Source organism: Oryctolagus cuniculus, chromosome 11 (genome assembly GCF_051225735.1).
Source record: "Oryctolagus cuniculus isolate XC-2025 breed Fujian yellow rabbit chromosome 11, ASM5122573v1, whole genome shotgun sequence".
Classification (NCBI taxonomy): domain Eukaryota; kingdom Metazoa; phylum Chordata; class Mammalia; order Lagomorpha; family Leporidae; genus Oryctolagus; species Oryctolagus cuniculus.
This window is the reverse complement of record NC_142877.1, coordinates 98,734,372-98,754,096: the sequence shown is the minus strand read 5'-3', so window position 1 is coordinate 98,754,096 and position 19,725 is coordinate 98,734,372. Positions and strand designations below refer to the sequence as shown.

Sequence of the window (19,725 nt, the reverse complement as noted above, 5' to 3'; positions counted from 1 at the left end):
CCTCACACCCAGACTCAGATGTGACTTACCAGACATAGGATGCTGACCATGATCTAAACAGTGTTGATGCGCGTGACAATTTTTTTTGTGCCAAATTGTGAATTACAGAGCAGGTTCTCTTCTTCTGCAATAGAAATAGCAACGTGGACTTTCTGTTGGAGCAAAAGGCGATGCTCAAGGCTAACTGTGTGAGAGAAGAGGAAAAGGCCGCGGAGCTGGAATTAAGGTCCAGGCTGTTTAGTTTCGGAGAATTTAATTCAGAAGCTCAGGTAATCATTCTTTGCCTGCAGTAATTTTATTTTGGCTCTTGCTGGTAATAATTTGCATTTCTTGTGTACTCAGCCTCTGTGTGGGGGGAATTAAAGCCACACACAAGTCATAGCTCAGTGACAGAGGCAGAAACCAGTTCGGATGTATCTGCCAGCATGTGATAGTCAGTTGGCATAGGTAGAACGCCTTGACGTTGGTGTGGGAGTGTTACGAATCACTGCTCTAATCATTGTAAAGTATGATAGCGAGGTGTTCCCTACATATACATTTCTTTCAGTAAAGGTGTATACATGGGAAACAGTTCGCTGCCTGTGATCGCTGGCGTGGTAATTCCAGGAGCAAGCTTGTTAGCAAAGGAAGCAATGATTTAATACGATGAACAGCAAATCAACATCTGCTCAACACTGGGTCTTGTAAGGCCTTGATTTTGGCCTCTTTGGGCCTGCATAGGTGGACTTACTCTCAGAGCATCTGTGACACATGTTAGGACACACACTCACTGACAAGTTCATCTCTCCCAGTTGAACCCCTTGAGGGCAGGCATTGTCTTACCGTTTGCTCAGTTCAGTGTCCCCATAAAGGCGGTACTCAATAAATGTTTGTTGAATGATGATTAGCTTAGTCACAGGGCCCACCACAAACTCCATCTAACATTAGTCTCCTTGAAAAAGCCTCACATCAAATAAAAATTAGAAGCTTATCTAGGGGCTGATAACAGTTCTGGTTTTAAACCTGATTTGCAAATGGAGGTAGATCTGGGAGAACTGTATCGGAAGATGACTGTGCTCTCCAGGTGGGCAGGGTTGGAAAAGAAAAAGCTGTCAAGGGCACACACATTTCCTGGGTGTTCCGGTACCCCAATCAGCAATGGATGGGTTGTGTGTTCCCAGAGCAAAGGGTGATGCCAGCCACGTCGTAGCTCTTCAGTGTTGCTTCTATGAACACTTTGCTACTAAGCCATTGTAAGTATGCAACTCAGTGGCATTCAGTACATTCCCAGTGTTGTGTAACCATTATCACTATTTTCATAGCTCTCTCATCATTTCAATGTAAAAGTTAACCTTTTATCCATTATTAAATGTACAGTTCAGTAGTACATCAAACTGGCCCTCTATTCTATTCAAACACTAAATTCCCATTTCCCCTGGCAACAGCAATCTGTTTTCTGTCTATGAATTTGACTAGTCCAGATGCTTCATATAAATGGAACTGTAAAGTATTTGTCCTTTGGAGTCTAGCTTATTTCACTTATGTTACCAAGGTTCCTGCATGTTGTAGCATGTATCAGCACTACATTATTTTTTCAAATTGAAATAATTCTCCATTTTTACTGAAGTAGATCATCGTTGGTTTATCCATTCTTCTGCTGATGGCCATCTGGGTTGTTAGCATATTTCAACTGTTTTAAGTCATTCTTAAGGCAGGTGTTGTGGCACAGTGGTTAAGCCACCACCTGGATTGCCAACATCCCAGATCAGAATGCCTGGCTACTCTGCTTCTGACCTAGCTTCCTGCTACTGCACACCCTGGGAGACAGCAAATGATGGCCCAAGTAGTTGGGTCCCTGCCACTCATGTGCAAACCACAGTTGGATCTCCTGGCTTCAGTCTGGCCAGGTCCCACTTGTTGTAGGCATTTAGAGAGTAACCTAGTGGATAGAAGATTGTTTCCCTTTTCCTTCCCTTCCCTCTGCCTTTCAAATAGAAAATAAACATGAAAAATAAATAATTCTGAAGCTGAGTGAAATGCAAAATGTGAGACACATAGCCAGGTATCTCCCCTCCCCCAACCCAAACAAGCCTGCTTTATCCAAGTCTGGGCAGCCATGAAAAAAAGTCGCTCTTCCCTCCAGATCATGCAATAGCTTATCAGTCCCTGGCCTCCTTCCTTGCGCATCTTCCCAGTCTCCCTCAAAGGGCACTGCTCTCCGGGCTTCTCTTCCATGAACATGGAATCGTGGAATCGTGTGATACATCTGGCTTTTTTTCTCAGTACTGTGTTTAGTGAGGTTCATCCATGTCTGGGTAGCAGCTATTTGTTCATCGAACATGAAATAGCACATCAGTGCTCCTGTTGTCAGTGTGCAGTGTCTCAGTGTCTGGTCTTACCCTTTTGCAGGAGGGGCTGACGACATTGAGTTGGGAGAGCTGTAGAGGGGCACACAGCAGATGTGGACTGGAAGGTCGGATGACATGTAGATCTCTCCCCCATCTTCTCTCCAGTTTTGACAGCGATTCCTCCTGAAACATTGCTCTGGTCCTATCACTTCCCATTCACTGCTGGGAGGCCTCTGAAGCCCTTCTCCCAGGATTGTCTTCCACAGTCCTGCCCCACTGTAGCTCCCAAAGACCAGGATCACCTCCTTCTTCTCAGTCTCGCTCCCTCCGGGGTGCCCTGGGCTGGGCCTGCCATCTGGTGGCAGTTCCAGGGCTCACTTCTTGGTCACGTTCAGGTCTGGGCCTTGAGACCCTGCCCTTTGCTCTGCTGGGCCAGCCTGTCAATCTACTACGTGAGTTCTCTACTCACATTCCCTTATTTCCTCAACTGCCCTAATTGCTTTAAGGAAATACCTTTATCTTCTACTCTCCTGTTTGACAGTGTTGAATGTATTTTTAATGTCTTTTTTTTTCTTTACCTAGTCACACTGTGACATTCTGTCACATGCAATGCACAGTATTTCAGCTAAGCCATATTTTTATACTTTACTGTGTCTTCAAGGATTCTGAATGTAACATGCCCTTACATGAATAGGAAACACAGGAAGTGTTAAAGGTGAACAGAACTTGGACTATTTCCTTTTTTGTTCTAAAAGGATCTTTTTTTTTTTTTCACATAAATGGGAAATAGAAAGAAGTGTTACTTTCCAGAGAAAACGAGAACTTCACCGCAAGTTTAACTTAGGAGGTGGGAGACACAAACTATCGGAAGCACACCCTTGGTATCAGACCTTGGCTTGTAATTCATGAAGTGTTGGTGGCTCAGGATGGGGCCTGTGGTTCCCTACAGGGTTTGCCACGGCTTCAGTAGCCACACCTGTCTTGAGTGTGTTATTTGTCCTTGGCTTTAGGGTCATTCTCATCTTCTTGGGCAGAAGCGAGAATTGGGGAAGGAGGCTACCTGGAAAACGATTTTCCTTGCCCAGCAGTTTGTGGAGATCCTCTTAGCTGCAAATACCGGGTCCCCAATGGACAAAGAGAGAAGTTTTCTTTGGGTCCCAGGACACGTTACCTACCAGCTCAAGAATCTCCACCAGCAGTTACAATCGCGCAGTGGCGAGGTACAGGGATGAGCAGGGTTTGGCCTAAGCATCTGTTGAGACTAGAATACTGCACAGGCTTCCCCAGGGAGGCAGTGAAGCTCCTGAAAAAGGCTTTGCTACACCAGCCTGGGAACCTGCTGGCTTGCAGACTTTTCCCTCTGAGAACGCATTTATTCAGCAATCGTTTATGAAGTGCACAGGTATGTGCAAGGTGCTGTTTTAGATATAAGCCCAAGAAGTAGCTCCTGCCCTCCAGGTGCTTACATTCTATCACAAGGCTGATCATAGTCCTAGTAATTACAGTAAGACATATAAATACGGAAAGGGAGGGGGTGCACACATTCTGCTGCAAAGAAACCTATCAGCAGTACAAAAGGATTTAAAACGTATATATTGACTTTCCTGAATGCTGTCAGAAACATAAAAATATTCAAGCAAAAGAGATACTTACTAGTTTTTTATGCTGACAATTAGATTTTAAGAAAATAATCAAAGGTGTCCCTGGAGTAATGATCTAACTATAAATGATAAATACCACAGCTGCATTTCCCACTGGTCTATGTCATGTTGAAGTTGTTCTTTTAAAAAAGGAAACATTGTTAGTAGCATATGAAGGAACTTTTTCCATGTAATACAGTAATACAGAATTTCACATTTATTGAATGAGCAACCATACAGTGACGTTATGTTTTATGTCCTTCCTTTCCTTCTCTGTCTCAGGAAAAACTGATTGACTCACTTAGTAAAAAAATTAATCAAGTATACAGAGTCTGCATTGGAGACGCTGAGGTTGGCAGCCTCAACCCAGTTCAAAAGCTGGTCAAGGTAGAGTCTCGCCTGGTAGAACTCAGTGACCTCATCGAATCTATCCCCAAAGAAAATGTGGAGGCGATCGAGAGGATAAAACAGAAAGAACGGCGGCAAAAGTACAGTCCATATCTTACGATACAAATCTAGCAGATGATTTAATGAGTAGCTAGTATGTTAGCTTGGATTGCACATTTTCCAGTTGTTTCTTATTTGGCAAAAATAGCCACACAGGGATGCCATGGTGAAGAAACCTGGCACTCTCCTCCTCACAGGGCTATTGTTTAGTGTGGGAAACACACTCACTGAACACTCAGGAAGTGCATGTCTCTGTGAAGGGACCGTAAGCACAGGACTCACCAGGGCCAACTCACCTGGCAAAGGGGTCTTTTTAAAGGCTGAAGAAATTAATCTTTGGTTTGAACACAATTGCATGAAAATGTGTACAGAACCATGATGTGAAAGAATTACAAATGCAGTGAAGGACCCAAGGCACAGAATTATCTCCACTGGAAAACTCTGGGGAGTGAACCTGACAGAATTTTTTGAAAGTGAGGGCCAGAGTGGTTTTTCTCAGTGCGTAACTGCAACCCTTGCACAGCACTTAGACATTAATTCATTTACTACTCAAAACCTCATGAGGATTATGGCCCCTGGAACCCCACCCCCACCCCACATCCTTGCCTGCTTGGGGCCTTTGAGAATGAGCAGACTGATTAATTTCCAAACCCAGTGAAATAGTTTTCGTGTACATCTTGTGCTTGAGACAGTGATTGCTCTAACTGTAACACAACCCCTAGTATAATGTGGCAGGTAAGGATTGTCTATATGTGGGATAATGAATATGTGATAGAAAAACATGTGAGAGACCGACTAGTACTACGGAAAGGTGCACTGTCTGACAGCCTGCCTGCCTGGGTACGATTCAGGTTCAACTGTTCACAGCTTTGTGACCTTGGGCAGGCAGTAGCATAACTTCTCCAGTCTCAGCGTCTTTATCTGTAAAATGGTACTAACAATGGTACTTACCTCGTATGGCTGTTGTATTAAAAAAAATTCCAAAGATTACGCCTTCCATGAGAAGCCCTCACTACTCACTACAGTAACAGCACTTGCATCTATCTTACAGTAGCAATTATACTCTCACAGAGGCATAATTACAACTTGTTTTCAGCAGATACACCAATCTAAAGCTAGTTATTTTCCATCTTATTAAAGAGGATTTTAGTTGATTTTCCCCAAGGTGCAAAGGCGCCTAATACAGCACCTAATTTTGCACTTAAAATGCCCAGTTAGTTACGCAGAATATAATTGCATGGTCCACTAAAATGCTACTACTTAGTGAATGCCTTTTCTGTTAGACAGTCTGCATAGATGATCCCATTGAATTTTCTCCTCACAACGAACTCTAAAAGAGATTAAGTCAAGCAGGATATCTTGGTCTTAATTTGAGGATCATCATTCAAGATTAACTGGGATGTACACTTCTGTGGCAATTCATAGTCCTATACACCTGTGACTTGGGTACTTTCCCAAATGTGTCTTATATCTCAGTTTTTTAAAAGGGGTTTTCAGAAGGGAGAAAAATAACTAGATGTTAATCCAAGTGGCTACTGTACAGAGGAACAGTAAAATGTTGAAATGTAAGGTGGAGGGATGAGGACTGATCTCATTTCAAGATGTGAGTAGCTTTTACTTTTTCCAAAATGGTGAAATGAAGTTTCTTTCCATTTCATGATAGAACTATTTGAGCTTTTCCTGAATATTCAAAAGCCATTATTAAGCTGAAGATGAAGCATGTCACTTTCACTTAACCTTAAAGGCGTTCTAGTATTTAGACAGTTCATTAAATAGTAACGATGTAGATACTGGTTTTTTCCCCCCACGTTCTGTGATGTAGAGAATCTACACAATTTTCTCCCCTCTTGTGACAGGTTGCGTGAAGAGAAAATGAAGGAAAAACTAAAGCACCAGGAAGAAAGGCTGAAAGCTGCTCTGGAAAGAGCAGTAGCACAACCGAAGAAGAAGGTATGTGTTTCCCCCTCAGCAGGCCCACAAACCCTCAACATGTGAGTGCTTGTGGTGCTAAAACAAACACCGTGTCTAATACCTGCAGACTGAACTGCAGTAAAATAAGCTGGCTTGCTCACAGCTTCAACTGGTTGCTTTCTGGTTCCTTGTTACTTTTGGAATAATTCAAATAATTGTCTGTCTACTATTCCCCCATTAGGCTCACTTTTTAAAAAATCTATTTATTTCAGAGGCAGTGACACAGAACAAAGAGAAATCTCTTACCTGCTGGTTCACTCCCCAGATGCCCACAAAAGCTAGGCTCCTACATAGGTGACAGGGACCCAACTACTTGGGCCATCACCTGCTGCCTACTAGGGTATGGATTAGCAGGAAGCTGGAGAAGAGCAGATTCCAACCTGGGTACTATTATGGGATGTAAGTGTCCCAAGCACGTCTTAACCATGAGGCCAAACATCCATCCACCAATAATTTTTTTAAATAGTATTACAAGCGTGTGGTTCAAAGTTCAAAAGGTAAAGAATATTCAGTGCAAAGACAATCTCCCTCAGTTCTTCTCCCTGGAGGCAGTATCTTTAAACAGTTTCATCTCCATCTTTCTGGAACTGTTCTGTGTTTGTGTACATACTCTTTTTGGCACAAATGGTGGCTCTAAACCCTGCCTCTCTGACTCAACATTATTTTGGAGATCCTGAACTCAGAAAATGACATACAACTAGTGGGTCTTATAATCCCCACATTAGAGATCACAGCTAAAGTGCTGGTCTGAGTCCTGGCTATCTGCTTCTGACTCAGCTTCCTGCTAATGCATCCTGGGGAGATCAAGGGCTTGGGTCCCCGTCACCCATGTGGGAGACCTGGAGTTCTGGGCTCCTGGCTTTGGTCTGGCCCAGCCTTGGCTACTGTGGGAATTTTGGGAGTGAATCAGTAGTTAAGAACTTTTTCTGCTGGTCTGCCTTTCAAGTTAGGAAAAATATTTTTAAAAATGTCAGTAGTGCACCTTCTGAGACAAAGGTGGAGACGTCCTATCAAATCTCATATCCAATAGAATATGGTAATTTCCTCATCCATACATTTAATTTACACAGCTTCAACTACAAACTAAAAACAAGAACCAAAATTATAAGGAAGGAGGAGGGCTCCCAAGACCCAAAGAAAAACCTGAATTGAGTAGTGATGGATTTTGAGTATACAGCCCCAGAGAAAACAAACAGGTGTGAATTAGGGGCTTTCTCCCTAAGCCTCGCCTAATGGGAGCCCTTCCTAGACCCCATAGTAACACCAGTGTTTGATGATGTTGCCTGTCTCCCCACTTCCTGTAAAACCTACGTGCTCTGTCTTCTGTATATGGTAAGTACTCAATTTGATACTCAGCTCGACTTGGCATGTTAAACATCCATTAGGTTACTAATCCCAAACCATATACCTTGCAAAACCAATTCAACAGTGGTATTTTACATACTTCAATAGAAATAGTTATGCTAAAGGTTATTATTTTACTTTCCTTTTGTTTCAGTTGGGAAGAAGACTCATCTATCGTTCAAAACCTCCATCTGGTAACAAACATACACTACTTTTAGTCAGCGATACAAGAACAAAATCACTGGAAGAAGAATATTTTTTTTCCTGAATAGGAGCAGTAAGACATATTATTACCAGCATATTCTAGGTATATTTTGCAGATTTGGGCTTTCAGTAATGGCAATATTCCACCTTATTACCTGTCCTAACCAATGTGAGGAACACAGGCCTTTATACTCATTCCAATAGAGTAGGAATTATTTTTTTGCAGGTTTTTATTACTCATAAGTATTATCTTATAAAATCTAAACATTTATATCTATATATTTTGAGTTGGCCCAGTGAAGGCAACACATCCAAAATTAGTTTACTGATAAAACTATGTGATGAATGACCATGAAAGGTAATAATGGCTATTCTCTGACAACATGAGAATTGAAATCATCTATTTTCTCAACCATTCTATTGGGAGTTCATAGCACACTGTCATGATGTACATTCATTCTACAGTAATAACAGTGTATAAACTGAAAATACGTGAAGGGTTGTGATGAGTTTAAAGCTGAAGAGAAAACTGCTAGATTATGGTCTCAGAACTTAACCGTGAGACTGGTTTTCTTTCACAGTAAATTCTGTCCTAAATACTTTATTATCTTAAGTCAACAAAACATATGTTTGCAGCCTGTCAGGGCACAATTTCTGTTGTGCCCTATCTCCACAATTATTTTAATTATCAGATGTTCTGATTTTAGCTACAGCATGTACATTAGTTAGCATATATTAATAGAGAACATAGAATTTATTGACTACTAAGTAAAAATAGTATATATTAATACTAAGAAAATGCTTAACTTGTATACATATTAAAAGTAGCTCAAGAATATAAAAAACAGTTGCCTTTAAAAGGTCTCAGTTAATATATAAGGGCTGAAATTCATCTTTAAAAAATTTCTAGGCATCTACAGGAAAAAAAAGTACTGGGGTTAACAAAAGAAAACCACGCTGAATCAAGCAGGATGGTTTTTCAAGCATTGGTTCTGATTGGTTCAACAGGGGAGCTTTGCATTTGTTTAAGTACCTACATATAAATAGCTCACAAGTCAAGTTGAAAAAACAAACACATCTTTATTGTCTAGAAATATATATATAAAAAAAGAAAACCCCACCAAAGATGCTACTCTCTCATTTCACCATCTTCTTCCTCTTCTTCAACACCCCTGATATAAAGGACATTATTACACCTGTAAACAGAAAAAAAGGCCCATTTTGTTAAAAAGCACATGACACATTTTTTATGTGTTTGTTAAAAATGATATTTTCTGAAGGGAAAAATTACTGGAACTTGGGTCTAACAAACATCTTTAACAATAAAGGTTACAACACAGAGTCACAAGACTTATCAACATTAGAACTATCTTGAGGAAGAATAGCCCCAAAATATTTTATCTTTGACAAGTTTAACAATTTCAAAGATCTTGAAATCTAATTGTACAGTATTATGATAAATTGACAATTTTTAAAAAACCAGTAATTTCCAGGTTGAGGCACTAAACATACTGCTCACCACTAACTTCTCACACACACTGGCGCTGTTTACCTTATTAACACTTCACCCAGATGTCCAGACAATGCCCCATCTATGTATTCTTCTGTATTTGCAAGCTTGAAGTAAAAAGAAATCCATTAGTATCAATTGTACAGGAGGAAATTATAAAGCACACCTACAACTGGTGAGACCTTGTTAACTGAGACCTTTCTATACCAACAACTCAAATTTATCTGTAATTAATAGTGAGAAAATTAGCTTTCTATTACTATTGTAAGTACTTGTTTCATGTTTATATAAACATTTAGTAATATTAATGTTCATGCATATAGAATATATATTAAAACTTGTTTCAAATAAGTTAAACTTCCCAGTTTGTGCAGTATTTCTTTCGTTAGATATCAAACAGTGTTTCAGGGAACGAAGTCTCCAATTTATTCTCGTAAGTTGTGACTAAAACATTTTCTGAAAATTCAGTTCTCAAATCCCAAACATTAAATTTTCTCATAGTAATAATATGTAAATCATATAGAAGTATCTAAACAGGTGTACAAAAGCTATGGCTAAAATCTACCAGTCAACAACCAAAGAACTAAGGTTTTTTTGTAAAAATGTAGGCACTGGGGCCACTGTTGTGTTGCAGTTGGTTAAGCTGCTGCCTACAATGCTGGCATACCACATGGGTGCTGGTTCATGTCCTGGCTGATTCAGCTCCCTGATAACGTGCCTGGGAGAACAGCAAAAGACAGCTCAAGTACTTGGGCCCCTGCACCCACATGGGAAACCCAGATGGAGTTCCAGGCTCCACCTCTCTAACTCTGCCTTTTAAATAAATAGTTAAGATAAATAAGTTATTTCTCATTTTACATCAAAATGTTTAGTTTTCCTTATACATATAGGTAATAAACTTGTAATTCTAAAAAACCAGTGCCATCCAGGACTCATAAAAGAAATGAACACTAAACACACTCATGAAGGCAAGGACTACATTTTGTCCCCTGCTGTATTTACAGTGTCATGTACACAACGGGTACTCCATGAATATATCTACTCACTCAGCAGACTCAAAAGCTGCTATCAATGTGGTTGGTCAGATATATTCTGTAACTCTAGTAGTTTCACTAGGAAGCTGTTAATTCTAAAACCAAATATTGGGGCCAGCACTGTAACATAGCAGGTAAAGCCACCGCCTGCAGTGCTGGCATCCCATATGGGTGCCAGTTCAAGCCCTGGCTGTTCCACTTCCGATCCAGCTCTCTGCTGTGGCCTGGGAAAGCAGTAGAAGCCCTTGGGCCCCTGCACCCACAAGGGAGACCCAGAAGAAGCTCCTGGCTTCGGACTGGAATGGCTCTGGCCATTGCGGCCAACTGGGGAGTGAACCAGCAGATCGAAGACCTCTCTCTATCTGTATAACTCCAACTTTCAAATGAATAAGTCTTTAACAATAAAACCAAATATTAAGTGGGTGTTATTTTCAAATATGTAACACCCATACTATAAAATCCACTATTTTTTTGAAGTTTGTAATTCAGTAGTTTTGGTATAAAGTTGTACAACTACTATTACATATTCCAGAACATTTTTCATCAAAATGGTTATACCTTTTCAGATTTCCCTATAGGCTTGGTAAATGATTCCTGTTTCAGGAATTTTCCTGACCAAAACCATGCTTAGAGTTACCTACTATGGTGGCAGATGTTTAAACACAATCTTAGCTCTCTGCCTACCAAAGTACTCCTGTTAGTTTTCTGTGTATGGAATCCTTCAATTCATGGTTGGATTGACCACCTGTCTAGGTAACCTTTAAAAATCTGGAAAGAATTCCAACTAAAAAAAATTTAAAAATGGGCAAAACCCATAAATGGCCAATAAGCAAATGAAATGGCCCTCAACATCATTAACAGAAATCCAAATCGCCGGTGCCATGGCTCAATAGGCTAATCCTCTGCCTTGCGGCGCCGACACACCAGATTCTAGTCCCGGTCGGGGCACCGGATTCTGTCCCGGTTGCCCCTCTTCCAGGCCAGCTCTCTGCTATGGCCAGGGAGTGCAATGGAGGATGGCCCAAGTGCTTGGGCCCTGCACCCCATGGGAGACCAGGATAAGTACCTGGCTCCTGCCATCGGATCAGCGCGGTGCGCCGGCCGCAGCGCGCCGGCCGCGGTGGCCATTGGAGGGTGAACCAATGGCAAAGGAAGACTTTTCTGTCTCTCTCACTGTCCACTCTGCCTGTCAAAAATAAAAATAAATAAAGAAATCCAAATCAAATCCACAATGAGATACTAATTCGACCCCACTGGAACCTTTATACTTGCTGGGGGAAATGCAAAACCAAAGCTGCTATATAGAAAACAGTGTGGCAGGTCCTCAAACACAGAACTGCCATATGACCCAGCAATCCCACTTCTGACAGCAGGGACTCGAATATACACCCATGTTCATAGTAACATCATTTACAGTAGCCAAAAGGAAGACGCAATCTAAGTGTCCACAGGAGGTGAATGGGTTAGTGTGGCACATCCATACAATGGAGTCTTTCTCAGTCATAAAAGGCATGAAATCTGACACATGGCTGTACGACATGGGTGACCCCTGAGTACACTGTGCTAAGTGAAACAAGCCAAACACAAAAAGATACAATCATCCCTTGGAATCTGGGAGATTGGTTTCCGAACACCCTCTCTGCTCCCTGTGACCAAGGATACCAAAATCTGAGGGTGCTTAAGTCCCTCTCTGTAAAAGAGCACAGTACCTACATATGAACTATGCACATGCTCTCATATACGTTAAATCATGCCTAGATTACTTATGTTCCCTACTACAATGTAAATGCTATGTAAAAATGCTATAATGTCTTGTTTAGGAAATGACAAGAAACAAAGGCCTGTATATGTTTGGTACTGACTATATGATTCTTCCCAAAATGATTAAATTCACAAAGTAGAAAAGTGGTTACCAACAGCTAGAATCTGGGGTACGGGGGTGTTACTGCTTAATGGGTACAGAGTTCCACTTTAGGATAATGAAAAAGTTCTGAAATTGGGTACTAGTGGTAGCTGCAAAACAATGTTCTCACATACTATTACTGAGTGACATCTTTAAAAATGGTTAAAGTGGCCAAATTTTTATGTATATTTTATCACAATAAAAAAATTCACACCAAATCCCCCCCCTCACTGGCAAAATCATTTACAACTAGTTTAACCAACATAGTTCATCAATTCTTTCAGCTAATCTGTCTTCCCTCTGAAGAAATGCTTCTAGTTGATTACATTAATGTTGTGCCTTTAGCATTCATTAAGAGACAAGAATTTCACTTGAAAAATATCAGATTTAAGCGCTGGAAAAAGGTTTGCTTTTGAAAGCAACTCATGTATTTCCCTTATTATATGAATAATCAAATGCCTGAGTCCTCCTCACTTTACCCACCACGAGTAAGGTCTGTGAATCCTGGCCTAACCCCGTGTCTTGTACCTAGTCTATCAGTTGTAACATCCTCCCTGGCCTTGACTTCATTCCTGAATTTTGTTCTATCTTTGCCAACTGTATGAATTATTAGTCACACGAAACCTTGGAGGAATAAAGTGGAACAGAAGAAACACAGTGTCACCACCCTTTCACCTCTAGCTTACCTGCATGTTCATATAGCCGTCTACAGACACCAGGTAGCCCTTGTACTCCATTCCCCACTTGAGTTTCACCATCACGGGCTTCCCTGTTAATCCATTGAGGAAAGGTTTGGGATTGAGGGGTAAACTCTGCACAAAACAAACAAACAAAAAATCCATTGATTTTTTTTTTTCCTTAACTTGGCTTCCACTCCTCACTCTCCTCTACCAATCCACCAATCAATATTTTGTAACATCCAAATGAAGCAAACTCTTCACTCCCTATCACTCTACTACCTAATTTCCACTTTTGTTTGTTGAAGAGCATCTGGGAAATTTTTTTTTTTTTTTTGACAGGCAGAGTGGACAGTGAGAGAGAGACAGAGAGAGAAAGGTCTTCCTTTGCCGTTGGTTCACCCTCCAATGGCCGCCGCTGCAGCCGGCGCACCGATCTGATGGCAGGAGCCAGGATCCAGGTGCTTTTCCTGGTCTCCCATGGGGTGCAGGGCCCAAGCACTTGGGCCATCCTCCACTGCACTCCCGGGCCACAGCAGAGAGCTGGCCTGGAAGAGGGGCAACCGGGACAGAATCCGGCGCCCCAACCGGGACTAGAACCCGGTGTGCCAGCGCCGCAAGGTGGAGGATTAGCCTAGTGAGCCACGGCGCCGGCTAGCATCTGGGAAATTTAACCAGTTATCCCATTTCGTCTTCAACCCATCACAAAAAAATAAGTGTTCACGCTGCACTTAGGAGACAAGCGGCACCTGCAGTCCTCAGTGTCGCAAGCTCTAAGGAAACAAAGATGAAAGCCCTACAACAAACGTGTAACGAGGCTCTGTCCTTAAGAAGCCAGGGTGGGGGTGTGGCGCTGCAGACATACAGACAATTATATTGCAAAGCAGTAAGAGCGATGCTATGCAGAAAGGCCCAACCAACTCAGGAAAAAAGACAGGAACGGGCTGCCTGGTAGGAGCAATGCCTCCGTTTTAAAGGGTGAAGTCTATTCCAGAGGGAAAGGGGACCGCTGGAGGCCAGGGAGGCTTCCCATCTGGAATGACCGTGTGTATGTGTGCGCTTGCGCGCGTCATCCCGAGAACAAGCAGTACGGTCAGCATCCCACTCGGGGCAGGACCAAGCTCGGCAGGGCTCGGTCCTCACCCGACCGGTGCATCGCCGGCGAACCGAGTCTCTCCGCGCTCACCTCCTCACCCCGAGGAAGAACCCAGACACCGCTACTAAATCGCGGGAAAAGTAGGAGGGCTCCACCCGCAATAACCGCCTAACGGCCCCCAGCTCCCCACTTCTCGGGCGCAGCGAGCACACAGCCGCTACGACGTGTGCCAGAGCGCATCCCATCGGGCCTGATGAGAAAGCTCCGACGGCTGCCGAGGGCGCCGGGGTAGACCCTCCACACGCTGCCCAGGTCCTGGCGCTCTCGCAAGCGGTGGCCGCTTTCGGCCAACACCCACCACGAGTGTAGCTGTCCCTCCCTCATCGTTCCGGAGCCCCATTTCCTGTCACCCGGGCTCGGGTGAAAGCCCCCCTCCGGGGGCAGCCGCGGAAGGCGCCCCAGCGCCCCGGGGCCGCAGCCTCCCGCCCGCTCCCGTCTAGGCCGGTGCCCATTTCGGTGAACAGCGCCTGACGGACGTCTGTCTCTCACACCCCGCCCAGCTCGGCCGGTGCAGGGTCCGCATGGGCACTTCTCAGTCTCTAGTCCTGGAGCCCAAGACTCAACCTGGCCAAGTCGCCGGCGCTCAATAAGCGTCAGAACGAATACACGAACGCTCCGGGGCCTGGGCCAAGGCGGGCTGGAGAAACATCACCGACGGAATAAAAGCGGCTTCATGAGTGCGACGAAGTGGGAAACGCAAACCGCTTCAGCGTTTGCTACATCCACCCCGACTACCTCTTTCTTCCCTGGACTCAGAAAGAAGAGGCAGCAGGAGGCGAGGGTCGTCCCAGCCAGGAAGGGACTCGCGCGCGTCCGCGGAACCCGCAGACTGGCGCCCCGGTGCGCTGCGCCTCGCGGATGAATGGGAAAGGCGCGAAGCCGCCACCAGGCTCAGCCAGCCCGAAGTTGCCTTCCCGCCCTCTCCGTCTCGCGACTCCAGCAGTCCTCCCTCTCCTTACCATCACGACTTCGGGCTAACGTTGCGGATTAGACGCCGCCGACGCAGATACAGCCCGTCCCGCGTGCTCGGAGCAGCTTCCCCCAAGGCCCAGACCTCCGAAGTTGCAAGAGAAATGGCCGCCAAACCTCAGCTTGACCTTTCACCTCCCACCACCGCTCTTTCGCCTTCTATGATTGGTCAAAAAGAGGCGTGTGCTGATTGGAGGAGATGGCGCAGCCGTGTCTCCCAGCAACCAGAGACGCGTTCGGCGTTACTAGTCTTCTCCCCTGCCTTGAAGAACCGGCTGTGAGAGGCCGCGTACCCTGTGGCGCACACGTGATTTCTCGGCAGCTTGGCTAATGGGGGGTCGCTTTGTTAGTTTACAACGGTGAGAACGCGTTCGGGGCTCTCAGGTCCCCGGGTACCGCGATTTGGGGGCGCCTCTGCCACAGCCCCCTTCGACCTGAAGGTTGTCTATTCGGTAGCACCCGTTTCAGCGTTCTAAGAGGAAATGAGAGGAGCGGGCCTGGAGGCGGGGAGGTGAAACGGAGGGGCCGCGGCAGAATTCTTTGCAGACTAGGAGCCAGGACCTCCCCCGGGGCGTTGCCCGCGGGCCCCCGGCCCCGCCGGCCTGGGGAGCACCTGCGGCAGCACGGGCTGATCGGTGCCCGCGACGCAGCCGCCAGCCCCTCTCCGCGCGACCGACGCTGGACTAGCCCGGATGGGAGGTGCTGAATGCAGATCTCGGAGAACTGGCGCTTGGAGGAGGACCGCCTGCTGCTGGACACCCCCCAGAAGATGCGTTTGGACTTGAGCTTTCAGGAGATGCTCGCTGTGACTTACGTGTTGTCGGTTTAAATGATGAGCAGCAAGTCAGGGTGATCATCAGTGTGGTGTAGACCGAATAGCTGTTAGAATTATTTACCCCAAAGTGCACTGGGTTTTTTCTGGTTAGTCATCGTGTCGTGGATCTTCAGCTTTTAAGAAAAAAAATTCTTAATTTTCTTTATGAGAGAGCGAGAGCGAGACAGAGAGCGTACACGCTCTTGGACCTACTGGCTCAACTCCCCAAACACCCGCAACAAGCCAGGCTGAAGCCGGGGGCTGGGAACTCCCAAGTGAGTGGAAGGGACCCAAACTACTTGAGCCATCACCTGCTGCCTCCCAGGGTGCATTAGCAGGAAGCTGGGTCAGAAACCCAGCGGGGACTCCAAGCCAGACACTCCCATCTGGGATGTGGGCGTCTTAGGCGCTATGCCAGATGTTACACCCCTGCATCTTTAACTTTGCTATAATCTTTAGTTCCTAACTTTATGTCCGGCTCTTTCCCAATTATTATAGAAATCACACAGTGTGATCTGAAGTTACAGCTGAGATGAGAAAAACAGACTTGGCAGAGAACTTGCCCAGAGGCACGTAGCTGGATTTTAACCCCAAAACTGCTTTCTCTACTTCATAAAGCCACCTTTCAGCAACTTTAGAAAATTGGCTACATTCCAGCCTGCACAAAATGAGCCTGGAGTGTCTTGTTATGCAGAAGTAGGAAAAATGCTCAGAGTGACGGGGTCATTCAAAAGGATGTCCCAATTTTGACAACTTGAACATCAAATATGTAAAGACAGCCATGAATTACGACCCACTGAATATAACAGGAATCCATGAGTCCACAGTGAATAAATGGAGAAAGTCTGATTTGGAATGGGATAGCTAATGCAGTTTCAAGGCACTCTTCCAAGAAACACTAATTGCAAAGGAGGGAAAGTAACTACAGTGAGGAAGCCTGGTAGCCGTCACTTTAATCCAATGCTCAAATGATGATTGTGAACAATGGGACAAATCCAAAGTATGTGTACCACTAGGTAAGATGCAAAGAGCAGGTGCATTTCCGTGGTGCTCATACCAAAGACGTAACAGGAATGTAATAGTCTGGAAATACCAGACAAACCAGACTGAGAGACTTTACTAAACAACTGGCCCCAGGGACAGGCATTTGTCTCAGCAGATGAGGTGCCACCAAGGACACCCGCAACACCTGTCAGAGAGCCTGGCCTTGAGTCCCTGATCCACTTCTCCTTCCGGTTGCCTGCTAATGTGCACCCTGGGAGGGCACAAATGATGGCTCAAGTACTTGGGTCCCTCCCACCCATCTGGAGACCTGGTTGTATTCAGGGCTCCTGGCTTCAGCCTGACCCGACCTTGGCTGTTGTGGACATCTGGGGAGTGAGCCAGAGGGAGAAAGATACCCCCTTCAGCCTTTTGAGTAAATATTTAGAAAAGATCAACAACTAGCCTCTAGTGTTCTAAAGTGTCAAGGCCACAGAAGTAGCCCCAAGATAAATTGCTAAGAAAAGCACACACTGCACAACACCTTATAAACACCTGGGTTTATAAAAGGTGGGGGGGGGCAGTGTGTCCGGGTGTTTGCAGGTGCATGAATGCACTGGAGAACTCCTAAGACGCCACATGCATTGCTTATCTGAGGGTGTAGTGGGAACTGCTGAAACCAGACAAGGATGAGGCTTTTGACTGTATACATTATTTAACTTTTAAAAGGTTGAGTTGAAATTCACATATCATGGAGCCGGTGCTGTGGCGCAATGGGTTAACGCCCTGGCCTGAAGCGCCGGCATCCCATATGGGCACCGTTTCTAGTCCCGGCTGCTCCACTTCTGATCCAGCTCTCTGCTATGGCCTGGGAAAGCAGTAGAAGATGGCCCAAGTCCTTGGGCCCCTGCACCCATGTGGGAGACCCAGAAGAAGCTTCTGGCTCCTGGCTTCGGATCGGCACAGCTCCGGCCATTGCAGCCATCTGAGGAATGAACTATCGGATGAAAGACCTCTCTCTCTCTCTCTCTCTCTCTCTCTCTCTCTGTGTGTGTGTGTGTGTGTGTGTGTAACTCTGACTTTCAAATAAATAAATAAATCCTAAAAAAAAAAAAGAAATTCACATAAAAAAATGGGGCATCGCAAAGTCTACAGGTGAGGGGCATTTAGAACGTGTTTGCAAGGTTGTTGGAAACACCACCTGTGTCTCATGCTAAAACATTTGTGTCACCTCAGAAAGAAAATCCTGTGCCCATTCAGCAGTTCCTCTCCTCGTAGCCCGGACACCCATCAATCTGCTCTTGATCTCTGTGGGTGTACCTATTTTGGAATATTTCACGTAAATGAAATAGGTAACCTTTTGTAGCTAGCTTATTTCACAAAGCATATTCTTTTCTCTTTTTAAAAATTTTATTTAGAGAGGCCCGTGCTGTGGCATAGCAGGTAAAGTCGCTGTCTGCAGTGCGGGCATCCCATATGGGCACTGGTTCAAGTCCCTGCTGCTCCACTTCCAATCCAACTCTCTGCTATGGCCTGGGAAGACAGTAGAAGATGGCCCAAGTGCTTGGACCCCTGCATCCATGTGGGAGACCTGGAAGAAGCTCCTGGCTCCTGGTTCTGATCAGCCCCACTCCAGCTGTTGCGGCTATCTGGGAGTGAACCAGTGGATGGAAGTCTCTCTCTCTCCTCCCCCCCACCTTTCAAATAAATAAATCTTAAAAAAATTATTTAGGGGGCCGATGCTGTGGCATAGCGGGTAAAGCCACTGCCTGCAGTGCCAGCATTCCATGTGGGCGCTGATTCAAGTCCCGGCTGCTCCACTTCCAATCCAGCTCTCTGTTGTGGCCTGGGGAAGCAGTGGAAGACGGCCCGAGTCCTTGGGCCCCTGCACCCATGTGGGAGACCTAGAAGAAGCTCCTGGTTCCTGGCTTTGGATCAGCTCAGCTCCGGCCATTGAGGCCAATTGGGGAGTGAACCAGTGGATGGAAGACCTCTCTCTCTGCCTCTCTTTCTCTCTCTGTGTAACTCTGACTTTCAAATAAATAAATCTTAAAAAATTATTTAGAATGCCTACAAGTTAGCACAATTTGACAAATCATTAGAAAAAAATCAATTCTTTTCTCTCTGCAAACAGAACAGGTTAGGAATAGTAGATTAGAAATGAGGTATGTTCCCAAACAGTAGCCTACAACTGTCTGTACATTTACTATGCACCTTAAAGAAAAGAGTTTCACAGTGCAGTATACTTAACACTGTAGATAACATACTTTTATTGCAACACTGACCACCGGTAGTGCTTGAATTTGTAAATGGCCATTAAACAATATTTAAACTTAGATGTATATTTATCATGCTTAAAGTAAAAAAAAAAAAAAAAAAAAAAAAAAACAAGGTCTGTGTTTCATCAGTTCCAATGTTTCATGACATTTTTCTTAAAATGAAAAATTTGATATAAAATAATTTTACATGATAAAAGCATAAAGATAAAATGGCCTGAATATCTTAGAGGGTCTGTTCACATTCATTTAGTCATGGGATTCTTGTGGCTCTTCTAAGTATGTTAATCATAGTAATGAGACCCTGGTCCTATACAATTTTAACAGTCCATCTTCAATTAAAAACTGTAACAAAACCAGACAGTGGTTAAGAGTAACAAAAAGTGAATTAAATATACAAAACTAAAAAGACCGATATAAAACCAAATCAAACTACATTACATAACAGTAGCAGGTTATACATTTTAAAGAA

The 19,725-nt window shown here is 44.4% G+C and overlaps 2 protein-coding genes across 15 annotated transcripts in view; one reads left to right on the top strand and one right to left on the bottom strand.

Moving 5' to 3' along the window:
- CCDC38 (coiled-coil domain containing 38) overlaps positions 1-9,800 on the top strand; it is a 70,520-nt gene extending 60,720 nt beyond the window's left edge. For 12 of the 14 annotated variants that reach the window (XM_089308797.1, XM_089308799.1, XM_089308803.1 and 9 more), the window contains 4 exons: positions 134-269; positions 4,250-4,455; positions 6,271-6,364; positions 7,884-9,800. In XM_089308797.1, coding sequence (XP_089164923.1) covers positions 134-269; positions 4,250-4,455; positions 6,271-6,364; positions 7,884-7,997 — 550 coding nt within the window. In that variant the 3' untranslated portion in view covers positions 7,998-9,800. Of the gene's footprint in view, positions 1-133; positions 270-3,361; positions 3,548-4,249; positions 4,456-6,270; positions 6,365-7,883 lie in introns of all 14 variants that reach the window. The other 2 variants (XM_089308805.1, XR_016216949.1) reach the window with 2 other exon arrangements.
- Positions 8,994-15,256, bottom strand: SNRPF (small nuclear ribonucleoprotein polypeptide F). The gene is made up of 4 exons (XM_008256914.5): positions 15,173-15,256; positions 13,067-13,192; positions 9,486-9,550; positions 8,994-9,129 (listed from the first exon to the last, which is right to left on the bottom strand). Exons 1-4 carry the CDS (start codon positions 15,173-15,175, stop codon positions 9,063-9,065), a joined length of 261 nt encoding a protein of 86 aa, XP_008255136.1. The 5' UTR covers positions 15,176-15,256; the 3' UTR covers positions 8,994-9,062.
- Positions 15,257-19,725: the final 4,469 nt, after the last annotated feature.

Excerpts from the sequence above, each read along its gene's own strand:
- SNRPF (XM_008256914.5), bottom strand. Across the intron at positions 9,551-13,066 it reads ACGGCTATATGAACATGCAG|CTTGCAAATACAGAAGAATA; the intron begins GTAAGCTAGAGG and ends TTTTACTTCAAG. Across the intron at positions 9,130-9,485 it reads CTGGGTGAAGTGTTAATAAG|GTGTAATAATGTCCTTTATA; the intron begins GTAAACAGCGCC and ends TTCTGTTTACAG.